The 27,034-nt window shown below is 44.9% G+C and overlaps 1 protein-coding gene across 1 annotated transcript in view; it reads right to left on the reverse strand.

The window, feature by feature from the left end:
- Positions 1-27,034, reverse strand: part of LOC122931366 — an 88,820-nt gene that overhangs the window by 50,879 nt on the left and 10,907 nt on the right. The window contains exon 2 of the mRNA XM_044285436.1: positions 6,970-7,074. Within this exon, the coding sequence (XP_044141371.1) occupies positions 6,970-7,074 (105 nt within the window). The remainder of the gene's footprint in view (positions 1-6,969; positions 7,075-27,034) is intronic.

Here is a 27,034-nt window from a genome sequence, read left to right on the forward strand (position 1 = left end):
GGATTGCAGGATAAAACTTACCAGGAAAGGTTAAAAGACCTTAACATGTATAGCTTGGAAGAAAGACGAGACAGAGGGGATATGATAGAAACTTTTAAATACATAAAGGGAATCAACAAGGTAAAAGAGGAAAGAATTTTTAAAAGAAGAAAAACTGCTACAAGAGGACATAGTTTTAAATTAGAGGGGCAAAGGTTTAAAAGTAATATCAGGAAGTATTACTTTACTGAGAGAGTAGTGGATGCATGGAATAGCCTTCCTGCAGATGTGGCAGCTGCAAATACAGTGAAGGAGTTTAAGCATGCATGGGATAGGCATAAGGCCATCCTTCATATAAGATAGGGCCAGGGGCTATCCATAGGATTTAGTATATTGGGCAGACTAGATGGGCCAAATGGTTCTTATCTGCAGACACATTCTATGTTTCTATGTTTCTATCACGGTGTTTCACACATGAGATGAGGATTTTATGCAGCAATGCAGTGTTTTCCATTCTGCAGGCCTCCATAAGAAATGGATTTCTTCAGAGACCCAGATTATTGCAGAAAACAAACAGCTTCCCAGATTTCACCAAGGTGAAACCGTTCAGCCCCTGCGAGTGCAGCTCTACCGGGGAAAGCTGCCTCAGATGCAGAGTTCACAATTGACCATGGCATCTGAAGGGTTAAATGTATGTGATTGGCATTATCGTTGATCGTAGACATTATACCAGGGTGTCTGCAGCTTTTTTTTCAATTAGATAATTATTTTATTAATTTATTATAAACATTGTACAGAAATAAAACATAACAGCACAACCAGTATCAAAACCTTCTCCTTTCCCCACGCCCATACAAACGTAAAGACACTACATCTCAGATCCTGAAAGATGTCCATAGGCAAAGAGCCACAGTGTTATTAAGGTAAAAGACAACAAAACTGAATACACAAAAGGGATTTCAGGTTAGAAAATTTTGCACAGAAGAAGAAAACTATCGCTCACGGAACAGTACAGGTCAAGTAGACACCAGATTTACCTCTCACATACATCCAGACACAATAAGGGGTCCCATACGTAGTAACATTCTGACTCTAATATTAGATATTACCGATTTGGTATTCCTGGCATGTATAACCATTTGCCCCAAATAGCCTCAAATATGGTATCTGATTCCTTTTAAGGTATACTCCATGCTCCAACTTAATAACTTCATTCATTTGAGAAAGGAACTCCTGACCAGTGGGGGGTTCAGGGGCTATCCACCTGGCTTCAATCACTTTACGGGCTTGATAAAAAATCCTCTGAATACCTAGATCAACAGTTTCCTCCACATTATTGAGCTCCAGAATCCCCAGCAAACATAGCCGGGGACTCGGGGCCAAGGCAGTAGAAAACACTCATTAATAAGACTAGGGCTGCAACGATTAATCGATGTAATCGATTATATTCGATAACTGGATTCGTTGTCGACGAATCCAGTTATCGAATAATCGCCGATTCGTTGCTATGCGGGCGGGCGCTGCATCTTTATTTTACCTTTTTACAATGACGCTCCCGCTCCTGTAACAGCCAGGCAGAGCGGACGGCGGCGTAACGTCACTCAATCACGTGACGCGCCTGCTCCGCCTCCTTCATTCATGAAGTGGGCGGAGCAGGCGCGTCACGTGATTGAGTGACGTTACGCCGCCGTCCGCTCTGCCTGGCTGTTACAGGAGCGGGAGCGTCATTGTAAAAAGGTAAAATAAAGATGCAAGCGCCGGGGCTGTTAGGGGGAAGGGGGGTCTGTGTATAGCACTGCTATGGGGAGGGGGGAGGATCTGTCTATAGCACTGCTATGGGGAGGAGGGGGGGTCTGTGTATGGCACTGCTATGGGGAGGGGGGTCTGTGCACTGTTATGAGGAAAGGGATCTGTATCTGTGCACTGTTATGCCCATAACAGTGCACATATCCCCCTCTCCATAACTACGCCGTCCACAGATCCCCCATAATAGTGTCGTCCACAGATCCCCCATAATAGTGTCGTCCACAGATCCCCCATAAACGCCGTCCACAGATCCCCCATAAACGCCGTCCACAGATCCCCCATAAACGCCGTCCACAGATCCCCCATAAACGCCGTCCACAGATCCCCCATAAACGCCGTCCACAGATCCCCCATAAACGCCGTCCACAGATCCCCCATAAACGCCGTCCACAGATCCCCCATAAGTGTCGTCCACAGATCCCCCATAAGTGTCGTCCACAGATCCCCCCATAAGTGTCGTCCACAGATCCCCCCATAAGTGTCGTCCACAGATCCCCCCATAAGTGTCGTCCACAGATCCCCCCATAAGTGTCGTCCACAGATCCCCCCCATAAGTGTCGTCCACAGATCCCCCCATAAGTGTCGTCCACAGATCCCCCCATAAGTGTCGTCCAAAGATCCCCCATAAGTGTCGTCCACAGATCCCCCATAAGTGTCGTCCACAGATCCCCCATAAGTGTCGTCCACAATTTGTTTTAATATGGCCTTTGAACATAATTTTTCAAGTAAGATCATATAAACCTCTGTTTTGTAATTTTGTCGTTTTTCCCGATTAATCGATTAATCGTAGAAATTAATCGGCAACTAATCGATTATTCAAATAATCGTTAGCTGCAGCCCTAAATAAGACCAACCACTCTTTCCAAGAAGGACCAGATTCCCAAACCATATGCAAGATGTGAGCATTTATCATACCACATTTTGGACAACACAAATCTGAGATGTCTGGTGTGTAAAACAGAAGAACCCCGGTGGCTATAGCGCCTGCAAGTGGGCGACATCTTCAAGGTCACGGCTTCCGTTGTACATATGTCACACCTGTGACAGGTGTTAGAAGGTCTGAAAGACTGACTGCACATGGGTAATCTGACAGCCTCTTTTGGTTTCACTTTGTCTGTGTGTTGCTGGTATGTCCACACATCCGGTTCAGGTGTGGATCATGTGACCTTTACCTCTCCCTATTTAGTCTGACTTTACCCATCACTCCTTGCTCTGGATAGCTTCATTTGGTTTTGGAAAAGCTAGGGGGTGGTTCTTGTTGAAGTCCTGTTTATCCATCATCCTCAGAAGTTAAGTGTTCCGCTTGTTGTGTTTTGTATTTCCGACCCCCCCCCCCCCCCCCCTGGTTGTTTACTAGGCCTCAGTGAGACGCTGGTAACTTCACCAGGGAAGAAACTGGTTGTCTCTGCCCTGTCATTACCTTTAGGGCTTTTGAGGGTCACCAGGGTTTTCTAGGTTCCTGTGTATGGGCATCTCTACTATCGAGAGGTGCCCTTACGGAAGGGAGTTAGGACAGGAGCAGGGTTTTATAGGTGGTGACCCTTTTCCTTCCCTATCAGTGAGGCTTAGTGTCTTTCCCCTTCCTTGTTGTCTTTTGGTGTTCTCCCTTACTACATCCGTGACAACATATACAGCGGCGATCAATAAGGGTTTAAATAATAAAAATCGTTCTATTTCTTGTATTTTGTTCCATTAGCCTTCTGGCTCATCCATGTGATCTTTAGTAAACTGCAGATGGGCAACAATGTTATTTTTAGAGAGCTAAAGCTTTCTCCTTGCAATCCTGCCATGTACACCACTGTTGTTCAGTGTTCTCCTGATGATGGACTCATGAACTAATGTGAGAAATGCCTTTACTTGCCTAAAGGTTACCTTGGGTTCCTTTGTGACCTTGCAGACTATAAGCTTTGGTGCTGGTGTAATCTTTGTTGGTTGACCACTCCTGTGGAATAATTGTGTTCTTGAATCTCCTCCATTTGTGGAAAATCTGTCTTGAATGTAAAATGGTGGTGTCCAAACTCTGGATTTGTAACTTTTTCTAGCCTGATGAGAATCAACAACTCTTCATCTCATGTCCCCAGAAATCTACCTTTGTTCGTGCAATGATACACTTCCACAAACATGTGTTGTGAAAATCAGACTTTGATATATCCCTGTTCTTTAAAGAAAATGGGTCTCCCATTCACACCTTGTTGTCATTGCATTTATTAAAACCACCTAATTTTACTTAAAATTATCTGCCAATTCTCACAAGTACAGCAGGTGCCATAGCAGCCGGGTTTCTGCAGTTTCAAACAGCAGATGCCCGGGGCTAATGTCTGCGATCAGCCATAAGGCCGATCGCAGCCATTTAACCCCTCAGATGCCATGGTCAAATGTGACTATACCATCTGAACTATGAAGATGCGGGAGCCGCGTTCTCCAGGAGCCGTAGCAGCCTTCCCCGGCTGAGATCAGGGAAGCTGCTATATGGCAGTGGTAGCTCAGAGCTTCAAGCAGGTTCAGATACCTATCACTAGCTGGTGGCAGCACTGTTTTGGAATATAGTGAATAGTGTGTTCTGTGATGGATAAATACCCATCACAGAATACAATTGGTAAACTAATGATTGCTGGTTATAGTCACCTTGGGTGACTTAAAAAAGTAAATACATTTTTTTAAAATATTTTTAAAAATGATAAAAGTTCAAATCACCCCCCTTTCCCTAAAATTAAAATACACAAATAAAAAAATTATTATAGGCTATGCTGCATCCAAAAAGGCCATTACTATTAAAATATAACAATATTTATCCCATACAGCAAATAGCATAAAGGATAAAGATTCAAAATGGCCAATTCAGCTTTTTAATTTTTTACTTTACCTCTGCTAAAAAAATGAATAAAAAGTGATTAAAAAGTTAAACACACACCAGAATGGTATCATTGAAAAGTACAGCCCTGTATGGCTATCTGAACGTAATGCCCTACCCCAAAAAAATAGGTTAAAGAAGTTTTGTCACTTCAGAAAATAGCATTTATTATGTAGAGAAAGTTAATACAAGCCACTTACTAATGTATTGTTATTATCCATATTGCCTCCTTTGCTGGCTGGATTCATTTTTTCATCACATCATACACTGCTCGTTTCAATGGTTACGACCACCCTGCAATCCAGCAGTCCAGCAGCGGCGGTCGTGCTTGCACAACATAGGAAAAATGCTAGCCTCTCTGGTGGGTGGGACCATGGGAGCATCAACTGGCTTGGGCGGGGCTAAGCTCCATTTAAGTGAACAGAGCTTAGCCGCTCCCAGGCCAGTGATACTAGTCGTGACGTCACTGGGCCTGCGGTAAACAGCGAGAAGGCCGCGGCGCTCCTGGAGCGCCGCTGCCTTCTCAAACAGCTGATCGGCAGAGGTCCCGGAAGTCGGATCCCCGCCGATCACATGCTGATGATCTATCCAGAGGATAGATCATCAGTTTAAACAAAGTGCAGAACCCCTTTAATGAATGGAGCTATTCATATGGGCGTATAATTTCGGTCAGTATTTGAAATACGCATGTCCATGTTTTGTGCGTTTTTTTGTTTCCAAATACGCACATTACAGTCCGTGCAGTGCATAAATGATGAAGGAAGGAAGAAATACGCATGTAAATCCAGATGAAATCCTGAAGCAATCCTGATGGTATATTACCTGAGGCAGAATACTGACGGATTTCAATACGCTCACCTGAAAGCGGCCTGTCTGTATGACATGGTGCATTGTCCTGCCGTCATAGTTGGGGAATGTATGTGGCTTTGTATGTGGCTTGATTCATGTGTCCTTCACTAAGAAAAATCTGCCGATTCCAGCCTTGCCGAAACACCCCCACATCACCACCAAATTTCACAGAAGGTACAAGACACTGGCTTGTAGGCCTCTCCTGGTCTCCATTTAACCATTACACTACTTGGTGTTGGGCAAAGCTGAAAATTGGACTCATCAGAGAAAATTTACTTTACTCCAGTCCTCTACAGTCCCCTTCTAATGGTCTATGCAAACTTCAGCCTTTGCTACCCAAGAAGCTGTAATTGTTGTCAATGGGGCTTCAACTACTGTAAGTACTAAGTAAAGGGTCTGAGTACTTATGCCAATGCAAGATTTTAGGTTATCCTTTTCAATAAATTATGTTTTCACTTTGTCATTATGGTGTATTGGGTGAAGAATGATGGGGAAACCTTTATTTTTTTTATGTTTTTTTTTTATTTTAACACAAGGCCACAACATAAAAAAAAAAAAGTTAAATGATGTGAAGTCTTTCTGAATGCACTGTATTTGAAATATCAGACATGGGATTTCATAGTATGGATTGTTCTAAATGCAGTGAATAAATACATCTGTATAGTTTTTATATCTATTTTTCCTACACATTTTTAATGTGGCTGATTTGTTTATTTTACTTTCATTTTAGTTTTCATACATCTGAACACTTTTTATTTATCTATTTTTTTCCAATATTTTTTAGTCCCACAAGGGTATTTTAACCCTTGATCGTTTGATTACTTGCATAATACACTGAACTACTTACCGTATGTAGTGTTGTGTATTATGCCAGTCTGTTGGGGTATTTAAAGGGAACCTGTCACCTCCAAAAACCATCCCAAGCCGCCAGCAGTACCTGACAGTAGCCAGCAGCGTGTTTCCGACGATAATTTTCTTCCTGAAGGCCGATGCGGCTAAAGCTCAGAAAACGTTCTTTTATTCCCTGCCCGGCGCGCTTCTCTAGTCAGGCTTGAAGGCAAGGGGGCAGCGGCCTCCTTGCTTCAAGTCACGGTAACCACGCCCCCTTCCCTGTGACTGACAGCGCTTATGCAGAGAGTTCGGCAAAGCCAGCCAAACTGCCGGCTGTCAGTCACAGTGAAGGGGGCGTGGTTACCGTGACTTGAAGCAAGGAGGCCGCTGCCCCCTTGCCTTCAAGCCTGACTAGAGAAGCGCGCCGGCAGGGGATAAAATAACGTTTTCTGAGCTTTAGCCGCATCGGCCTTCAGGAAGAAAATTATAGTCGGAAACACGCTGCTGGCTACTGTCAGGTACTGCTGGCGGCTTGGGATGGTTTTTGGAGGTGACAGGTTCCCTTTAATATTGCAATGTGTTTTATTGCTTCATTTTATAGTTCTATATTCTGATACATGTCCTTTATTTCTACCATTAGTAAAGCAACTTACCAGCTCTTGCCCTCTTTCTATTTCACGTTGCACAGAGCCAATATCAAAATTAAATCCTTGTATATCCTCTTGTGAATCTATTGATATCACTTGTGGGGAGTATAGCTGAAAAAAAAAAAAAAAAAACATTAAAAAAAAAAAACATTAAAAAGGAAAATTTGTCAAACTTAAACATTAAATCAATTTTTTTTTCTTATTTTTCTAGAACTGCAGAGAGCCTACTAGCATAGTCAGCAGTCATGTAGTGGTGGTACTCGTGCATCCCAACATTTGAACTGCATCCTACATAGGAACTTCCCTAAAAATCCCTTGAAAAAGTATTTTTACAAACATACATAATACATATAACTGTTACACCTTTCAGCAAAAATCTGGATTGTCGGTAGATATAGGTGTGGTGGTGGTACTCCTTGGGTGCTAGCCTGGCCAGGACCCATTGTGATTGGATTGTTGTTGGCATGATGGATGCACATTGATTTTTATCACAGACTTCCATGTTTTCTCCTCTTTGTCACTGGCATACGGCCTGGCAGCTGCCGTTAGGTGACTGTTAGGCCCCTTGCAGACGAGCGTGTCCGGATTAGGTCCGGATGCGTCCCGATGCATTGCGGCAAACCCGTACGAGTAGGTACGCAATTGCAGTCAGTTTTGACTGCGATTGCATTCCGTTGTTCAGTTTTTATCGAGCGGGTGCAATGTGTTTTCCATTCGCATGATAAAAAAACTGAATGTGGTACCCACACAGAAGTTCAGGTTTGGGTTAGTTGTAGTGTAGATTGAATTATTTTCCCTTATAACATGGTTATAAGGGAAAATAATAGCATTCTGAATACAGAATGCAAAGTACAAAAGGGCTGGAGGGGTTAAAAAAAAGTTTAAAAAAAAATTTAACTCACCTTAATCCACTTGTTCGCGCAGCCGGCATCCCTTCTGTCTTCTTTTGTGAGGAATAGGACCTTTGGTGATGGATCATGTGACGGACCATGTGATGAGCATAGTGACGTCATCAAAGGTCCTATTCCTCACAAAAGAAGACAGAAGAGATGCCGGCTGCGCGAACAAGTGGATCAAGGTGAGTTAAATTATTATTATTTTTTTAACCCCTCCAGTGCTATTGTACTATGCATTCTGTATTCAGAATGCTATTATTTTCCCTTATAACCATGTTATAAGGGAAAATAATAATGATCGGGTCCCCATCCCGATTGTCACCTAGCAACCGTGCGTGAAAATCGCACCGCATCCGCACTTGCTTGCGGATGCTTGCGATTTTCACGCAACCCTATTCATTTCTATGGGGCCTGCGTTACGTGAAAACCGCACAAAGAGGAGCATGCTGCGATTTTCACGTAACGCACAAGTGATGCATGAAAATCACCGCTCATCTGCACAGCCCCATAGAAATAAATGGGTCCGGATTCAGTGCTGGTGCAATGCGTTCACCTCACGCATTGCACCCGCGCGGAAATCTCGCCCGTGTGAAAGGGGCCTTATAGAAACACATCTCACCCTTAAAGGATATTTAGCTTCTTCTGGTGGGTTCTCCCTCTGCCAAGCTGGCCAGCCCAAGCTAAACCCTGTTTCCAAATTAAGATAGTACTTTAATACCGGAAAGTCACAGAATATTGTAGAATTACAAAATACTGTTACTCTAGTAGCACCAAGGGCCCATGTTCTCAAAAACACTTTTTATCATACACCAGAAAACGTGCTACCAGGTCATCAGTCGGTAGAACGGCCAAGGTACTGCCTGAGGGTCCCCTAGTAGAAAAGGGACCACCAGCCTGTGCAGTGCAGGGTATTGCTTCTGCAAAATAGCTAATGAGAGTATTCATCTATTATTATTTCAAATAACTTTAAATAATTACCAGGTTAGTGCAGTGCAAGTATACTGATGATCCAAAAAAGATAATCGCCACTATTCGCGTTACGTGGATTGTTTGTAGCCATAATTACTATAATTCAACATTCTATGGAATATAATTGATCCAAGAGACTACAGGTATATTGAATGAATTACTTATATATATTTCTACAACTGTTTGTATACATTAGCATGTCAGCATTTGTTTTTAAATGTTTTATTCTAATAATCTACTCTTCATCCAGTAGTTAAAAGGTAAGGGTATGGTTTGTTCCATCCCCCAAACAAGTGCAATCAATGTTTGCAAATGTGAGTGAATTAGAGTCATTGGCATATAGAAGATCTATAATGAAGACTGTGTCGGAGATCGAAATGCGTAGGTCACAATTGCTGCATCTTTGCCTATGGAACGTCTTTATTAATAAAGTCTACATTCTTTTACAGTCCTGGTGCTGGATTATCTTTTTTTTATGGATCATTGATACTCACTGGAGCAGAATCCATGCACTGGAACACAATCAAGGTATCTGGCTAGTTGGCGTGTTTCCTTTACGCTTTGAATTCCAGTTGCTGCCATGCTGAACAGTATGATTATCCATAAATATACCTTTTGTTCCATGGCTAGTGCTTGTGATACAGGCTGTTTTGTGACTTACATACACTATAAGTTATAGATACCAATGAGGAACGTACGAGACAAGAAAAGCTGCACTGCTGTTTACAGGCCATTCTTCAACTCAGGAACATTTGGATTTAAATGTTAAAGAGGTTGTCTGGGCTCAGAGCTGAACCCTAACATACCCACATTCTCACCCAGGCAGGCCCTGTGATATGAGCATTGGAGCATTTCATGCTCAGATGCTCTCTCTTGACCTGCGTCGTATCGTCCAGAGAAAGGGCTTTTTTTGTTTGACGTCTCCAGCTCTGATGGCCGTTTTACAGGCTAGGGTAGCTCTAATGCCCGCCCATTTGTGCCGGTGGCGTCACCGGGCTCACTGCTGGGCGGAAGCCTCTGCCTAGCAGTCCTTATGGAGAGCCCAGTACGTCACCGGAACTCCATAAAATCCAGATCCAGCGCAGGGTAAAGGAGAGCATCGGAGCATGACATGCTCCGATGCTCATAACAGTGGGCTGCCTGGGTGAAATTGTGGTTATGAACGGGTTCAGCTCTGAACCCAGACAACCCCTTTAAAGAGGTTGTCCCACGAAAAATATTCTAGTTTTCAATGCACCTGGATCTGAATACTTGTAATTGCATGTAATTAAAAAATGTGTATAGCCACTGAGTTATTCAATAAAATGTATCTGTATAGCGCCACCTGCTGTTTGTTTTTGTTTTTCTTACTTCTCTGTCCGGCTCACTGAGATGGCCGCACATGCTCAGTTTAACCCTTCAACTGTTTCCTGAGCTGTGATAGGGAGAGCTGAGACACGCCCCCTTGAGCTGTAATAGGGAGAGCATGGACCCGCCCCCTGAGCTGCAGCAGAAAAGACACTCCCCTTGAGCTGTCAGCTTGATATAAATCTAGCAATCAATGAATGCGGAGATCTCTGGATCCATGTGAGGTACAGGGCTGGTTCTAGCTTTGTTAGAAAGAGATCGTTTTATGGTTTTATTGGAATCACATTTACAAGTATCACCAGCAGATAATAACAAAATAATCCAACTTTACATCATCTATCAGACATATCTCACACCAACTAGGCTATATAGAATGGGTAGAGCACCATCCACGGCATGTCCACGGTGCGGGGAATTGGAGGCGGACTTCTGGCACATGATGTGGAGATGCAGCCCAATTGCCACATCCTGGAAGGAGGTAATTGCCTTTCTTTCCAACCTAATGCCGGTTCAGGTGGCTTGCACACCTGAGATTTGCCTGCTGGAAATACTAAATGAGGATAGCTGGGATCATTACATGACAACATTTTTAAGGGAATCGCTATTTATGGCCCATAAATGTATTGCTTTGAGATGGTAAACCCCATTACACCGAACTTGGCCATGTGGAAATTACAAATAAACCAGAACCTACCATATATAGTGTTGGTGTATAAACACCCCAATAAACCTCAAAAATCTGACAAGGTTTGGGGTCTATGGTGTGGGTCACCCCACTCTATGTACTCATCCTTGAGACTGCAGCAAGATTTGTCAACGGCTCGGGGATTAATGGTTCAGACGGTTTAGTGGGGCCATCTGATTGTATAATGTAACGCCAGCCAAGGAAATAAGGGATTTGCAACTGGGCAGTGGGTTTTTGAAGCAATTGATAAAAAGGAAGCTTTATATCTGTCTGTATTATGACATGTAACAGGAATGTATGATGTCGATGTTATTTCTATTCTGTTAATAAAAGAGTAAATAAAAAAAATTAAAAAAAGACACATCCAAACGAAGGGTTGCTTTCAGCTCATCGGAATTGGATTCAGGTGAAACTGCATCAGACAACACAGATAAACACAGTGATTTCATTAAATCAGGTGCTACTCAAGAGAGATACATACTATAAAAAAAAGAAAAAGAAAAAAAACATAGAAGGGGTGGGTAGAAGCACAGACGAGTTCTCATTAGTACTGCCCCTCTGTCTGAGGAACAGATAATGGAAGCAAAGGGACTACATGTATTAAAGGGGTTGTGCAGCCAGTTATATTGATGACCGATCCTCATCAATATCTGATTGGTGGAGATTCATCTCCAAGCACCCCTGCCAATCAGCTGTTTGAAGAGGAGGCGGCGCTCAAGCAAGCACGGTTTTCTCTTCAAGATTACACTGCGCGTCGTCTCGCTTGCAGTGGCGGCACACAAGGGCTCGTTCTGCTCAAGTAAATGGAGCAAGTACTTGTAATTACACTGACACTTCAGAGACAACGCGCAGTGTAATCTTGAAGTAGCGCTTGCATGAGGGCCGCCTCCTCTTTCGCTGATGTCGGGGGGTGTCGGGAGTGGTCTGCTGCACTGTCACCAGACCAGATGGATGTACTATCATTAGGTCTCAATTTTGTTCCTGCTAGAAATTTTTACCTGTTTTCTAGCATAAAAGAAGTAAAGAAGTTTATGCCTAACCTCAACATTATACATCATTTTTTTGTGCAACATAATGAACATTGTGATGCTCTGGTTGTAGAGAATGAATATGACAATCTGGATTTTTGTGAACAAAGAGCCATCATGCAATTAGTCTGCAATTCACAGAGTCACATTTTAGTATCAGTCATGCGGGGTCCTGTAAAGAGTAACTAAACCTTTGTAACAATTTTTATAATATGTCCCTAATTAAACTATTTTTAATGTACTTTATTAATGAATTTTGTAATTTTCTTAGTCTTTTACCTCCATGAAGAGCACCATTCCCTGTGCGCTTAAAACTCAGTTCTCCGTACACAGCTGACATTTTATCAATGGAGCCGCAGCAGCGCTGTGAGTACTGGCAGGGGCGGATTACTAACTCCTGGCATAGTATATGGGTACTCTGCAACAATGTGCTATGCCAGGATTAGCTGAGCGGAGCGACACCTGCTTCTGCCTGCTCCGCCAAGCCAAGAGTCCTGCATGTCAGTGCTTACCTTAGTGAAGCAGGCACAGGCAGGAGCCCGCTCCGCTCAGCTAATCCTGGCATAGAACATGTGCTATACCAGGAGTTAGTAATCCTCCGGCTGTGCTGTGACCCCATTCATAAATTTCACACTCCGTACTCCGCTGAGCTGTCGGCGGTGTATGGAGAACTGAGTTTTAAGCGCACGGGGAATGTTGTCCTTCAGGGAGGTAAAAGACTAAGAAAATTACAAAATTCATTAATAAAGTACATTAGACAAAGTTTTATTAGGGCATTAGGGACATCTTTTTAAAAACTGTTACAAAGGTTTAGTTACTCTTTAAAGTGACTAATCAGTTTTTTATTCAGTTCAATCCAGGATCTGTGCAAATATCAGAACGGAACGTTTTTTGGCCAGAGAAAATACCGCAGCATGCTGCGCTTTTTGCTCCGGCCAAAAATCCTGAAGACTTGCCGCAAGGCCGGATCCGGAATTAATGCCCATTGAAAGGCATTGATCTGGATCCGGCCTTAAGCTAAACGTCGTTTCGGCGCATTGCCGAATCCCACGTTTAGCTTTTTTAGAGTGGTTACCATGGCTGCCGGGACGCTAAAGTCCTGGCAGCCATGGTAAAGTGTAGCGGGGAGCGGGGGAGCAGCATACTTACCGTCCGTGCGGCTCCCGGGGCGCTCCAGAGTGACGTCAGGGCGCCCCAAGCGCATGGATCACGTGATCGCATGGCACGTCATCCATGCGCATGGGGCGCTGTGACGTCATTCTGGAGCGCCCCGGGAGCCGCACGGACTGTAAGTATACCGCTCCCCCGCTCCCCACTACTACTATGGCAACCAGGACTTAAATAGCGTCCTGGCTGCCATAGTAACACTGAACGCATTTTGAAGACGGATCAGTCTTCAAATGCTTTCAGTTCACTTGCGTTTTTCCGGATCCGGCGTGTAATTCCGGCAAGTGGAGTACACGCCGGATCCAGACAACGCAAGTGTGAAAGAGGCCTAACCAATTAGTAAGCATGAAGTCAGGCACAGTGGCGGTAATGAACACTGAATTTTACAGAACTAGAGTAAGGCCGCTTTCACACAAGCAAGTTGTACACTCTGACAGGTTATATTTTTTCGACGGACTGAAACCACGGATCACGGACACGGATGACAAACGGTGCATTAGCTGAGTTTTCAACAGACCCATTGAAAGTCAATGGGTCCGCAGAAAATCACGAAAAACTGAACAACGGACACGGAATGAAACAACGGTCGTGTGCATGAGGCCTAAAGCTGACCATATACAGTCGTGGCCAAAAGTTTTGAGAATGACACAAATATTAGTTTTCACAAAGTTTGCTGCTAAACTGCTTTTAGATCTTTGTTTCAGTTGTTTCTGTGATGTAGTGAAATATAATTCAAAGGCTTTTATCGACAATTACATGACATTTATGCAAAGAGTCAGTATTTGCAGTGTTGGCCCTTCTTTTTCAGGACCTCTGCAATTCGACTGGGCATGCTCTCAATCAACTTCTGGGCCAATTCCTGACTGATAGCAACCCATTCTTTCATAATCACTTCTTTGAGTTGGTCAGAATTAGTGGGTTTTTGTTTGTCCACCTGCCTCTTGAGGATTGACAAGTTCTCAATGGGATTAAGATCTGGGGAGTTTCCAGGCCATGGAACCAAAATGTCAACGTTTTGGTCCCCGAGCCACTTAGTTATCACTTTTGCCTTATGGCACGGAGCTCCATCATGCATTGTTCTTCACCAAACTGTTGTTGTATTGTTGGAAGAAGTTGCTGTTGGAGGGTGTTTTGGTACCATTCTTTATTCATGGCTGTGCTTTTGGGCAAAATTGTGAGTGAGCCCACTCCCTTGGATGAGAAGCAACCCCACACATGAATGGTCTCAGGATGCTTTACTGTCGGTATGACACAGGACTGATGGTAGCACTCACCTTTTCTTCTCTGGACAAGCCCTTTTCCTGATGCCCCAAACAATCGGAAAGAGGCTTCATCTGAGAATATGACTTTGCCCCAGTCCTCAGCTGTCCATTCACCATATTTTCTGAAGAAGATCTATCTGTCCCTGATGTTTTTTTTGGAGAGAAGTGGCTTCTTTGCTGCCCTTCTTGACACCAGGCCATCTTCCAAAAGTCTTCGCCTCACTGTGCGTGCAGATGCGCTCACACCTGCCTGCTGCCATTCCTGAGAAAGCTCTGCACTGGTGGAACTCCGATCCCGAAGCTGAATCCTCTTTAGGAGATGATCCTGGCGCTTGCTGGACTTTCTTGGATGCCCTGAAGCCTTCTTAACAGGAATTGAACCTCTTTCCTTGAAGTTCTTGATGATCCTATAAATTGTTGATTGAGGTGCAATCTTAGTAGCCACAATATTCTTGCCTGTGCAGCAATTTTTATGCCACGCAATGATGGCTGCACGCGTTTCTTTGCAGGTCACCATGGTTAACAATGGAAGAACAATGATTTCAAGCATCACCCTCCTTTTTACAGGTCAAGTCTGCCATTTTAACCCAATCAGCCTAACATAATGATCTCCAGCCTTGTGCTCGTCAACATTCTCACCTGAGTTAACAAGACGATTACTGAAATGATCTCAGCAGGTCCTTTAATGACAGCAATGAAATGCAGTTGAAAGTTTTTGGGGGGATTAAGTTAATTTTCATGGCAAAGAAGGACTATGCAATTCATCTGATCACTCTTCATAACATTATGGAGTATATGCAAATTGCTATTATAAAAACTTAAGCAGCAACTTTTCCAATTTCCAATATTTATGCAATTCTCAAAACTTTTGGCCATGACTGTACAGTATATACTGTATATTTATATACTGCCCTGTCCAACATCGGTACACTATTGGCAGTAAGCGCTGACAGTGGTCTGCTATCTGTATGCTCAGGGCGCTCGCTAACTAGCTTCCGGGAGATGGAGGGGTGCTGCCAGTGATCTCCTGCATCTCCCAGCAGATAGTTAGCTAACGAGCCGGGCGTACAGATCGCACGGACACTGTCAGCACTCACTGGTGATAGTGTACCGATGTCAGACAGGGCAGTATAAATATATATATGGGGTCATTTATCAAACTAGTGTAAAGTAGAACTGGCTTAGTGTCCCATAGCAACCAATCAGATTCCACTTTTCATTTTTGAAAGCTCCTTTAGAAAATGAAAGGTGGAATCTCATTTGTTGCTATGGGCAACTAAGCCAGTTCTACTTTACACCCAATAGTGTTTATGGTCAGCTTTAGCCATACAGTGGATATAAACAGTCCACACACCCCTGTTAAAATGTCAGGTTTCTGTGATGTAGAAAAATGAGACAAAGATAAATTATTTCATAACCTTTTCCACTTATAAACTGTACCACTCAATTGAAAAACAAACTGAAATCTTTTAGGTAGAGGGAAGAAAAAAAATATAAAAATAAAATATGGTTGCAGAAGTGTGCACACCCTTAAACTAATGCTTTGTTGAAGCACCTTTTGATTTTATTACAGCACTCAGTCTTTTTGGGTATGAGTCTATCAGCATGGCACATTTTGACTCTTCTTTGCAAAAACACTCCAAATCTGTCAGATTGCGAGGGCATCTCCTGTGCACAGCCCTCTTTAGATCACCCCACAGATTTCCAATCGGATTCAGGTCTGGGCTCTGGTTGGGCCATTCCAAAACTTTAATCTTCTTCTGGTGAAGCCATTTAATTGTTGATTTGGATGTATGCTTTGGGTCGTTGTCATGCTGAAAGATGAAGTTCCTCTTCATGTTCAGCTTTGTAGCAGAAGCCTGAAGGTTTTGTGCCAATATTGACTGGTATTTGGAACTGTTCATAATTCCCTCTAGCTTAACTAAAGCCCCAGTTCTAGCTGAAGAAAAACAGCCCCTTGGCATGATGCTGCCACCACCGTGCTTCACTGTGGGGATGGTGTTCTTTTGGTGATGTGCAGTGTTGCTTTTGGGCCAAACATATCTTTTGGAATTATGGCCAAAAAGTTCAACCTTGGTTTCATCATATCATAACACCTTTTCCCACATGCTTTTGGGAGACTTCAGATGTGTTTTTGCCAAATGTAGCCTGGCTTGGATGTTTTTTTCATAAGAAAAGGCTTTTGTCTTGCCACTCTACGCCATAGTCCAGACATATGAAGAATACGGGAGATTGTTGTCACATGTACCACACAGCCAGTACTTGCCAGATATTCCTGCAGCTCCTTTAATGTTGCAGTAGGCCTCTTGGTAGCCTCCCAGACCAGATTTCTTCTTGTCTTTTCATTAATTTTGGAGGGAGGTCCAGTTCTTGATAATGTCACTGTTGTGCCATATTTTCTCCACTTGATGATGACTGTCTTCTCTGTGTTCCATGGTATATCTAATGCCTTGGAAATTCTTTTGTAGCCTTCTCCTGACTGATACCTTTTAACAATGAGATCCCTCTGATGCTTTGGAAGCTCTCTGTGGACCATGGCTTTTGCTGTAGGATGCGACTAAGAAAATTTCAGGAAAGACCAACTAGAGCAGCTGAACTTTATTTGGGGTTAATCAGAGGCACTTTAAATGATGGCCGGTGTATGCTGACTCCTATTTAACATAATTTTGAATGTGATTGCTTAATTCTGAACACAGCTACATCCCCAGTTATAAGAGGGTGTGCACACTTATGCAACCACATTACTTTAGTTTTTTTAGTTTTCTTCCCTCCACCTAAAAGATTTCAGTTTGTTTTTCAACTGAGTGGTACAGTTTATAGGTCACATTAAAGGTGGAAAAAGTTCTGAAATTATTTATCTGTCTCATTGTTTTACAGCACAGAAACCTGACATTTTAACACTGTATATGAGGGAGGCAGTAAGTGAGGAACGTCTTTACTGTTCAGTACTGCGCTGAACAGTGAAGATGGGCAACTCACTGACAAAAATCTAATTCAGGGTCGGTTTTTCATATAAATTACAAAATGAATCAGTAAATCATATAAAAAAAAAAAATGTTCATTATCACTTATCCTACAGTTACTATAAAACATGCTACCCGGGCCCCTCATATAGATTATACTTACCCCCAGGGCCGGACTGGCCATAGGGCAGACCGGGCATTTGCCCGGTGGGCCGGGCCGCCTGGTGGGCCGGGCCGAACACAATCAGCCGTTTTTTTTATTTTTATTAATGTGGCAGGCAGCAGCCAGCAACAGGACGGCCCGATGTGGGCGGAGCTATCATAGCCACGCCCCTTTTCTACCCGCGAAGCGATTCCTGCAGCCTGAACCTTTCCTGCCCAGCAGCATGCTGAACATCAGTTGGATTGTCACCAGTTAACTGCACCAGTGATGTGAGTGGCAGGGGAACTGGGGTTATATTCAGCTTTCCCAGACTGTGCACATGTGACCTGCAGTACAGTAGGAAAGCTGGGTGAATTATATCATGAGATGTCATCCAGCTTCCCTGCTATCCTGCATGGCACAAGTGCAGAGGCATTACAGTATGGGGGAGAGGCACAGCAGGAAAGCTGGGTGTCTATATATGTGTATGGTATATGTGTGCATCCATGTATATGGAGAGTGTGTGTATGTGTGCGTCCATGGATGTGGAGAGTGTGTGTATGTGTGCGTCCATGGATGTGGAGAGTGCGTCCTTGTATGTGGAGAGTGCGTCCTTGTATGTGGAGAGTGCGTGTATGAGTGCGTCCATGTATGTGGAGAGTGCATGTATGACTGCGTCCGTGTATGTGGAGAGTGCGTGAATGAGTGCGTCCATGTATGTGGATAGTGCGTCCATGTATGTGGAGAGTGCGTGTATGAGTGCGTCCATGTATGTGGAGAGTGTGTGTATGAGTGCGTCCATGTATGTGGAGAGTGCGTCCATGTATGTGGAGAGTGCGTCCATGTATGTGGAGAGTGCGTGTATGAGTGCGTCCATGTATGTGGAGAGTGCGTCCATGTATGTGGAGAGTGCGTGTATGAGTGCGTCCATGTATGTGGAGAGTGCGTCCATGTATGTGGAGAGTGTGTGTATGACTGCGTCCTTGTATGTGGAGACTGCGTCCATGTATGTGGAGAGTGCGTGAATGAGTGCGTCCATGTATGTGGAGAGTGCGTGTATGAGTGCGTCCATGTATGTGGAGAGTGCGTCCATGTATGTGAAGAGTGCGTGTATGAGTGCGTCCATGTATGTGGAGAGTGCGTCCATGTATGTGGAGAGTGCGTCCATGTATGTGGAGAGTGCGTCTATGACTGCGTCCTTGTATGTGGAGACTGCGTCCATGTATGTGGAGAGTGCGTTTATGAGTGCGTCCATGTATGTGGAGAGTGCGTCCATGTATGTGGAGAGTGCGTCCATGTATGTGGAGAGTGCGTCCATGTATGTGGAGAGTGTGTGTATGACTGCGTCCTTGTATGTGGAGACTGCGTCCATGTATGTGGAGAGTGCGTGTATGAGTGCGTCCATGTATGTGGAGAGTGCGTGTATGACTGCATCCATGTATGTGGAGAGTGCGTGTATGACTGCGTCCATGTATGTGGAGAGTGCGTGTATGAGTGCGTCCATGTATGTGGAGAGTGCGTGTATGACTGCGTCCATGTATGTGGAGAGTGCGTGTATGACTGCGTCCATGTGTGTGGAGAGTGCGTGTATGACTGCGTCCATGTGTGTGAAGAGTGCGTGTATGAGTGCGTCCATGTATGTGGAGAGTGCGTGTATGAGTGCGTCCATGTATGTGGAGAGTGCGTGTATGACTGCGTCCATGTGTGTGGAGAGTGCGTGTATGACTGCGTCCATGTGTGTGAAGAGTGCGTGTATGAGTGCGTCCATGTATGTGGAGAGTGCGTGTATGACTGCGTCCATGTATGTGGAGAGTGCGTGTATGACTGCACTATGGGGGCATCTACTGGGGGTCCTATATACTGGCACGCATTATAGGTGGGCACTATGGAGAAGTGGGGGACAAGAGCACTATGAGGGCATTATATAGGGGCATTTAATACTGGCACCCATTTTGTTGCCACTATGGGGAAGGGAGGAAAGGAGCATTATGGGGGTATCTATGTGGGGCATTTTATAGTGCCACATTATGAAGGGCACTATGGAGATGGGGAAGGAGCACTATGGGGGCATCTTCTGGGGGGACTATATAGGAGTATTTTATACAGGCACAAATTATAAGGTCACTATGGGCACCTAAGCTCAACTGGGCACTAAGTGTTTTTTGTAGTGGACACAGTGCAGGTCATTGGAACACATGAGGGCACTCTGGGGACATTGGCTCTACTGGGGGCACTAAGAGGAGGTGTTTCTTGTTTTACTGCCACACGACTGAGCATTTTTTGTACTGGTGCACATTATAAGGGGGGGGGGGGTTCTACTGTCACACATTATAAAGATAATTATTACTATCGGGGCATTATGGTGGGCTTTATTACAACTGGGGGACTATGGGAGCATTATTACTAGTGGGACACATTACTGACTTTGGGGGCACCCTGGCACAGCATCAGTTTAGCACAGTTCTTTTTGCAGTATAGCTTTGGGGAGCACAGCTTCTCGTTATTAGGGGTGCATGATGGGATGTTAATTGGAGGATGATGAAAAGTAGGAAACTAAGATGTCTGTCAAACTCTGCAGAGACGTGAGATGGCTGAAAGAAATGATCACCGTGGTCTGGTCTGAATGGAGAAGATGAAGAAGGAGAACATCTACATCAGAGGAGACGTCACTGGATATAAGAGGTATGGGGCGCTGTATGAGGCTACTTTCACATCTGCGATAGTGATCCTGGCGGCTGTTCCAGCTGAGAATTCACTGGATCCGGCACTGCTGGATGCTGACAGAATGCCCGCCAGTCCCATTAACTATAATGGGGTACGGCAGAGATCGGCCACAATCTGGGAAAAATGCAGAGAATCAGCAGGACATAAACCGCTGCATGCTGTGCTTTGTGTCCAGTCGATTCCTTGCATTTTCTGCCGGATTAGGTGGCCGGATCGTACTAAGACCCCTAATGTCACCTAGGGACCCCCAAAGAACCTTGTGTGTTGGCTGAAGCCTTCCTATCTTACTGGTGGCTGGCCCTGCCTCTTAATTGTGCTTCCGGTTTTGGCTCCACCCCTTAGACTGCAAGGGGGTGGGGCCTGTTGTGGGTCATGTGATTGGGCTGCTCAGTCAAAAATGCCCGGGCCTATTTTTTGTCCCAGTCCGGCCCTGCTTACCCCGCTCCCCAGCATCCGCATCGCTCCTGCTCCCCGCATGGCCGCCACTGCCTATTGCACACAACTGTATGGCTTTTTCAGTATTTTGCGGTCTGCAAAAAATACGGATGACGTCCGTGTGCATTCCGTTTTTTCCGGAACAGAACAGCTGGCCCCTGATAAAACAGTACTATTGTTGTCCGTTATGCTGTCTGCAAAAAAAACGGAATGTACTCCATATGCATTCCGTTTCCGTATTTCGGTTCAACAATAGAACGTCCTATTATGGTCCGTATAATGGACAAGGATAGTACTGTTCTATCAGGGGCCAGCTGTTCTGTTCCGCAAAATAAGGAATGCACACGGACTTCATCCATATTTTTTTTTGCGGACAGCAAAATACATACGGTCGTGTACATGAGGCCTATGGCTGGTTTCACACAAGCAAGTTTCATGCTCTGGAATTGCAGCGCGAGTATCAGACAGCTCCCATCCTGACCTCCCAGCACTACCGGGGTCGCATAGCATTATATTAATTTATGATGTTATGTAAGCCTTAGGCCCCTTTTACACGGGCGAGTATTCCGCGCGGATACGGTGCGTGAGTTGAACGCATTGCACCCGCACTGAATACCGACCCATTCATTTCTATGGGGATGTTCACATGAGCAGTGATTTTCACGCATCACTTGTGCGTTGCGTGAAAATCGCAGCATGCTCTATATTCTGCGTTTTTCATGTAACGCAAGCCCCATAGAAATGAAAGGGGTTGCGTGAAAATCGCAAGCATCTGCAAGCAAGTGCGATGTGGTGCGATTTTCACGCATGGTTGCTAGGAGACAATCGGGATGGAGACCCGATCATTATTATTTTCCCTTATAACATGGTTATAAGGGAAAATAATAGCGCTGGAGGGGTTAAATATAAATTAAAAAGATAACATGGTAAAAGATCATGTGACGGACCATGTGATGACCGGAGTGACGTCATCACAGGTCCTGTTCATGTAATTAATGCTCACCCCAGGTCCTGTTCAGCAAAGGAGACAGACGGAGATGCCGGCTACGCGAACAAGTGGACTAAGGTGAGTTAAATATTTTTATTTATTTTTTAACCCCTCCAGCGCTATTTGACTATGCATTCTGTATTCAGAATGCTATTATTTTCCCTTATAACCATGTTATAAGGGAAAATAATACAATCTACAGAACCCTGATCCCAAACCTGAACTTCTGTGAAGAAGTTCGGGTTCGGGTACCAAACATGCACGATTTTTTTCACGCGAGTGCAAAACGCATTACAATGTTTTGCACTTGCGTAGAAAAATCGCGGGTGTTCCCGTAACGCACCTGCACATTTTCCCGCAGCGCCCGTGTGAAAGAGGCCTTACAGTTCTGGAATGTATTGGATAAAGGGAATATGTCTTCAGAAAATGACCTATTTTTTAAATCACATTTTTATGTTTAACTGTTTTTAACCTCTTAAGGACACAGGGCGTACCTGTACGTCCGGTGTAGTTCCGATCACCGCCGCCAGGAGATCGGAACTGGGTGCCTGCTGAAATCAATCAGCAGGCACCCTGGGTCAATGCTGAGGAGGGTCCTGTGACCCCGCGTATCGGCGATCGCTGCAAACCGCAGGTCAATTCAGACCTGCGATTTGCTGCGCTTTCGGAAGTTTCTGATCCCCGCGTCAGTGATCGCGGGGATCAGAAACTTCAAAATGCTTTTTTTTTTATATTTATCCCCCCCCCCCTGCAGCCGTCTTTGTGCTGGGGCGGCGGGCAGGCGCGCGATCATCCGCCCGCCCTTTTTCTCAGGATGGCTTTGTAAAGTGAAAATACAGTACAGTACACTCTATAGTGTACTGTACTGTATTATACAGACATCAGACCCGCTGGATCTTCAAGAACCAAGTGGGTCTGGGTAAAAAAAAAAAAAAAACACATTTATCCCTGATTAAAAAAATGTAATTCCCTACACATGTTTGATATCACTGCGTCCATAACGACCAGATCTATAAAACGGTCATGTTACTTTCCCCGCACGGTGAACACCATAAAAAAAAAGAAAGAAAAAAATATGATGAAATTTACATTTTGCCCACCTTACTTCCCCAAAAAAGGTAATAAAAGTGATAAAAAGTCATATGTACGCCAAAATAGTACCAAACTGTCACCTCATCCCACAAAAAAATGAGCCCCTACATAAGACAATGGCCCAATGAAAAATAAAAAAACAATGGCTCTCAGACTAAAACATACGGTAATTTATTTGTTTCAAAAATGCTTTTTTTATGTTAAAAGTAAAAAATATATAAAAATGGACATATTAGGTATCGCCGCGTCCGTAGGAACCTGCTCTATAAAAATACCACATCACCTAAACCCTGAGATGAACACCGTAAAAAATAAAAATAAAAACGGTGTCAAAAAAGCAATTATTTGTCACCTTACATCACAAAAAGTGTAATAGCAAGCGTTTAAAAAGTCGTATGCCCCCCAAAATAGTGCCAATCTAACCGTCATCTCATCCCGCAAAAAATGATACCCTACATAAGGCAATTGCCCCCCCCCAAAAAAAAAAAAAAAAAAAAATATATATATATATATACCAAGGAAAAATGGCGGCACTGGTACACGGTCTAGTAAAGGTAGGGTGCACGTCTCCAGGGGAATAGGCTTCTTACCCCAATGTATAGTCCAGAAAAATGGGCGGCACTCCAAGGAAAAAGACAAGTGAACTTTATTCACCCAGGTGGTGCAACGTTTCGGTTCTGCACTAGAACCTTTTTCAAGCGAGAAAAAGGTTCTAGTGCAGAAGCGAAACGTTGCACCACCTGGGTGAATAAAGTTCACTTGTCTTTTTCCTTGGAGTGCCACCCATTTTTCTGGACTATATATATATATATATATATATATATATATATATATATATATATATATTAGGGCTGCACGATATGGGAATTTTGTGCGATTGCGATTAGGGCCCTAAAAATTGCGATAACGATATGCGATGCGATATTTTAAAGGAATTGTGCTAGAGGTCTATTTGCTTGGATTTTCCCATATGAGCCGCTGACGCGGCTGGGTATGACATAGTTATGGGGGATCTGTGGATGACGCTGTGTTGTGGGGGATCTGTGGAGGGTGCTGTTATATGGGGGATCTGTGGAGGACGCTGTGTTGTGGGGGATCTGTGGAGGGTGCTGTGTTGTGGGGGATCTGTGGAAGACGCTGTTTATATGGGGGATCTGTGGAGGACGCTGTGTTGTGGGGGATCTGTGGAGGACGCTGTTATATGGGGGATCTGTGGAGGACGCTGTTATATGAGGGATCAGTGGAGGACGCTGTTATATGGGGGATCAGTGGAGGACGCTGTTATATGGGGGATCAGTGGAGGACGCTGTTATATGGGGGATCAGTGGAGGACGCTGTTATATGGGGGATCAGTGGAGGACGCTGTTATATGGGGGATCTGTGGAGGACGCTGTTATATGGGGGATCTGTGGAGGGCGCTGTTATATGGGGGATCTGTGGAGGGCGCTGTTATGGGGGACCTGTGGAGGGCGCTGTTATGGGGGACCTGTGGAGGGCTCTGTTATGGGGGACCTGTGGAGGGCTCTGTTATGGGGGACCTGTGGAGGGCTCTGTTATGGGGGACCTGTGGAGGGCGCTGTTATGGGGGACCTGTGGAGGGCGCTGTTATGGGGGACCTGTGGAGGGCGCTGTTATGGGGGACCTGTGGAGGGCGCTGTTATGGGGGACCTGTGGAGGACACTTATGGGGGACCTGTGGAGGACACTTATGGGGGACCTGTGGAGGACACTTATGGGGGACCTGTGGAGGACACTTATGGGGGACCTGTGGAGGACACTTATGGGGGACCTGTGGAGGACACTTATGGGGGACCTGTGGAGGACACTTATGGGGGACCTGTGGAGGACACTTATGGGGGACCTGTGGAGGACACTTATGGGGGACCTGTGGAGGACACTTATGGGGGACCTGTGGAGGACACTTATGGGGGACCTGTGGATGGCACTGTTATAGGGGATGTGTGGAGGACACATAGGGCCATGAGGGGGGCCAGCTTAAGACATATAGCATCTTATGCTGGTCCCCCTCATGTGTCCTAAACTGGGCACATAACTGCCCTTTGTGTGTAAAGTGTTTTTACTAGTGTGTGTGTGGGGGGGAGTGAAACACTCTCTTTCCTAACAGGTCCGGCCTCTGTACTCACTATGAATGCAATGCACTGCAGTGAGCGGCAGCGAGGTGGCCGGCCGGCGCGTGACTGACGTCACTTAGTAACGCTCCTGCTTCCTGAAGTGGGAGGAACGTTACTAAGTGACGTCAGTCACGCGCCGGCCGGCCACCTCGCTTCCGCTTGCTGCAGAGCATTGCATTCAGAGTGAGTACAGAGGCCGGACCTGTTAGGGGAGAGATTGTTTCACCCCCACACACACACACACACACACTAGTAAAACACTTTACACGAGCTGGCCGGCCGGCGCCTGACGTCACTTAGTAACGCTCCTGCTTCCTGAAGTGGGAGGAGCGTTACTAAGTGACGTCAGTCACGCGCCGGCCGCCACCTCGCTGCCGCTCGCTGCAGAGCATTGCATTCAGAGTGAGTACAGAGGTCGGACCTGTTAGGAGATTGTTTCACCCACACACACTAGTAAAACACTTTACACGCAAAAGGCAGTTATGTGCGCAGGGCCCCTTAAATAATCGCGGCATTTTCCGGTCGGCCAAATCGCCATATCGCATTTGCCGATTATCGCGATTCGATTACTTTTTCGATTTATCGTGCAGCCCTAATATATATATATATATATATATATATATATATATAGCTCTCAGACTATGGAGACACTAAAAGATGTTTTTTTTCTTTGTTTCAAAAATGATATTATTGTGTAAAACCTAAATAAATTTTAAAAAAAGTATACATATTAGGTATTGCCACGTCCGTAAGAACCTGCTCTATAAAAATATCACATGACTTAACTCCTCAGGTGAACACTGTAAAAAAAAAAAGTGTCAAAAAAGCTATTTTTTTGGTTACTTTACATCACAAAAAGTGTAATAGCAAGCGATCAGAAAGTCATATGCACCCCAAAATAGTGCCAATCTAACAGTTATCTCATCCCGCAAAAATGATACCCAACCTGAAACAATTGCCTAAAAACTGAAAAAACTATGGCTCTCAGACTATGGAGACACTAAAACATGAGTATACATATTAGGTATCGCCGCGTCTGTAAGAACCTGCTCTATAATAATAGCACATGATCTAACCTGTCAGATGAATGTTGTAAATAATAAAAAATATAAATATTTTTTGGCAAATTTTCCATTTTAATCAATTTTTTTCCCGTAACAAAGCAAGGGTTAACAGCCAAACAAAACTCAATATTTATTGTCCTGATTCTGTAGTTTACAGAAATGCCCCATATGTGGTCGTAAACTGCTGTATGGCCACACGGCAGGGTGCAGAAAGAAAGGAACGCCATATGGTTTTTTTAAGGCAGTTTTTGCTGGACTGGTTTTTTGACACCATGTCCCATTTGAAGTCCCCCCTGATATACCCCTAGAGTAGAAACTCCAAATCAATCTGCAGGCACCCTGGGTCAATGCCGAGGGGGGTCCTGTGACCCCCCGTATCAGCGATCGCTGCAAACCGCAGGCCAATTCAGACCTGCGGTTTGCTGCGCTTTGGGAAGTTTCTGATCCCCGCATCAGTGACCGCGGGGATCAGAAACTTCAAAATGCTTTTTTTTATGTTTATCCCTCCCCCCTGCAGCCGTCTTTGTGCTGGGGCGGTGCTAGGGGGGCGGGCAGGCGCGCGATCATCCGCCCGCCCTTTCTCTCAGGATGGCCGAGCGGTTTTAGCAGAGTGTCAGCACATTGATGACACTCTGCTTGAAACGGCTGACATCTGTGCTGGCACAGATGTCAGCCGTTTAACCCCTTCCATGCCGCGGTCCGTAAGGACCGCTGTATGGAAGAGGTTAACAGGGAGGGGGCTCCCTCCCTCTCCCATCGCGGGCTGCTGTGCCTTTTCATGTCCCATTTGAAGTCCCCCCTGATATACCCCTAGAGTAGAAACTCCACAAAGTGACCCCATTTAAGGCTACTTTCACACTTGCGGCAGTGTGATCCGGCGGGCAGTTCCGTCGTCGGAACTGGCCGCCGGATCCGCCGATCTGCCGCTGACTGAAAGCATTTGTGAGACGGATCCGGATGCGGATCCGTCTCACAAATGCATTGCAAGGACGGATCCGTCTCTCCGCTTGTCATGCGGACCGACGGATCCGTCTTGTACATTTTTCTCATTTTTACCGATCTGCGCATGCGCATACCGGAACGCCGGATCCGGCATCCCGGTATTCTGAATGCCGGATCCGGCGCTAATACATTCCTATGGGAAAAAATGCCGGATCCGGCGTTCAGGCATGTCTTCA

The sequence above is a fragment of the Bufo gargarizans genome, chromosome 3, assembly GCF_014858855.1.
Source record: "Bufo gargarizans isolate SCDJY-AF-19 chromosome 3, ASM1485885v1, whole genome shotgun sequence".
NCBI lineage: Eukaryota > Metazoa > Chordata > Amphibia > Anura > Bufonidae > Bufo > Bufo gargarizans.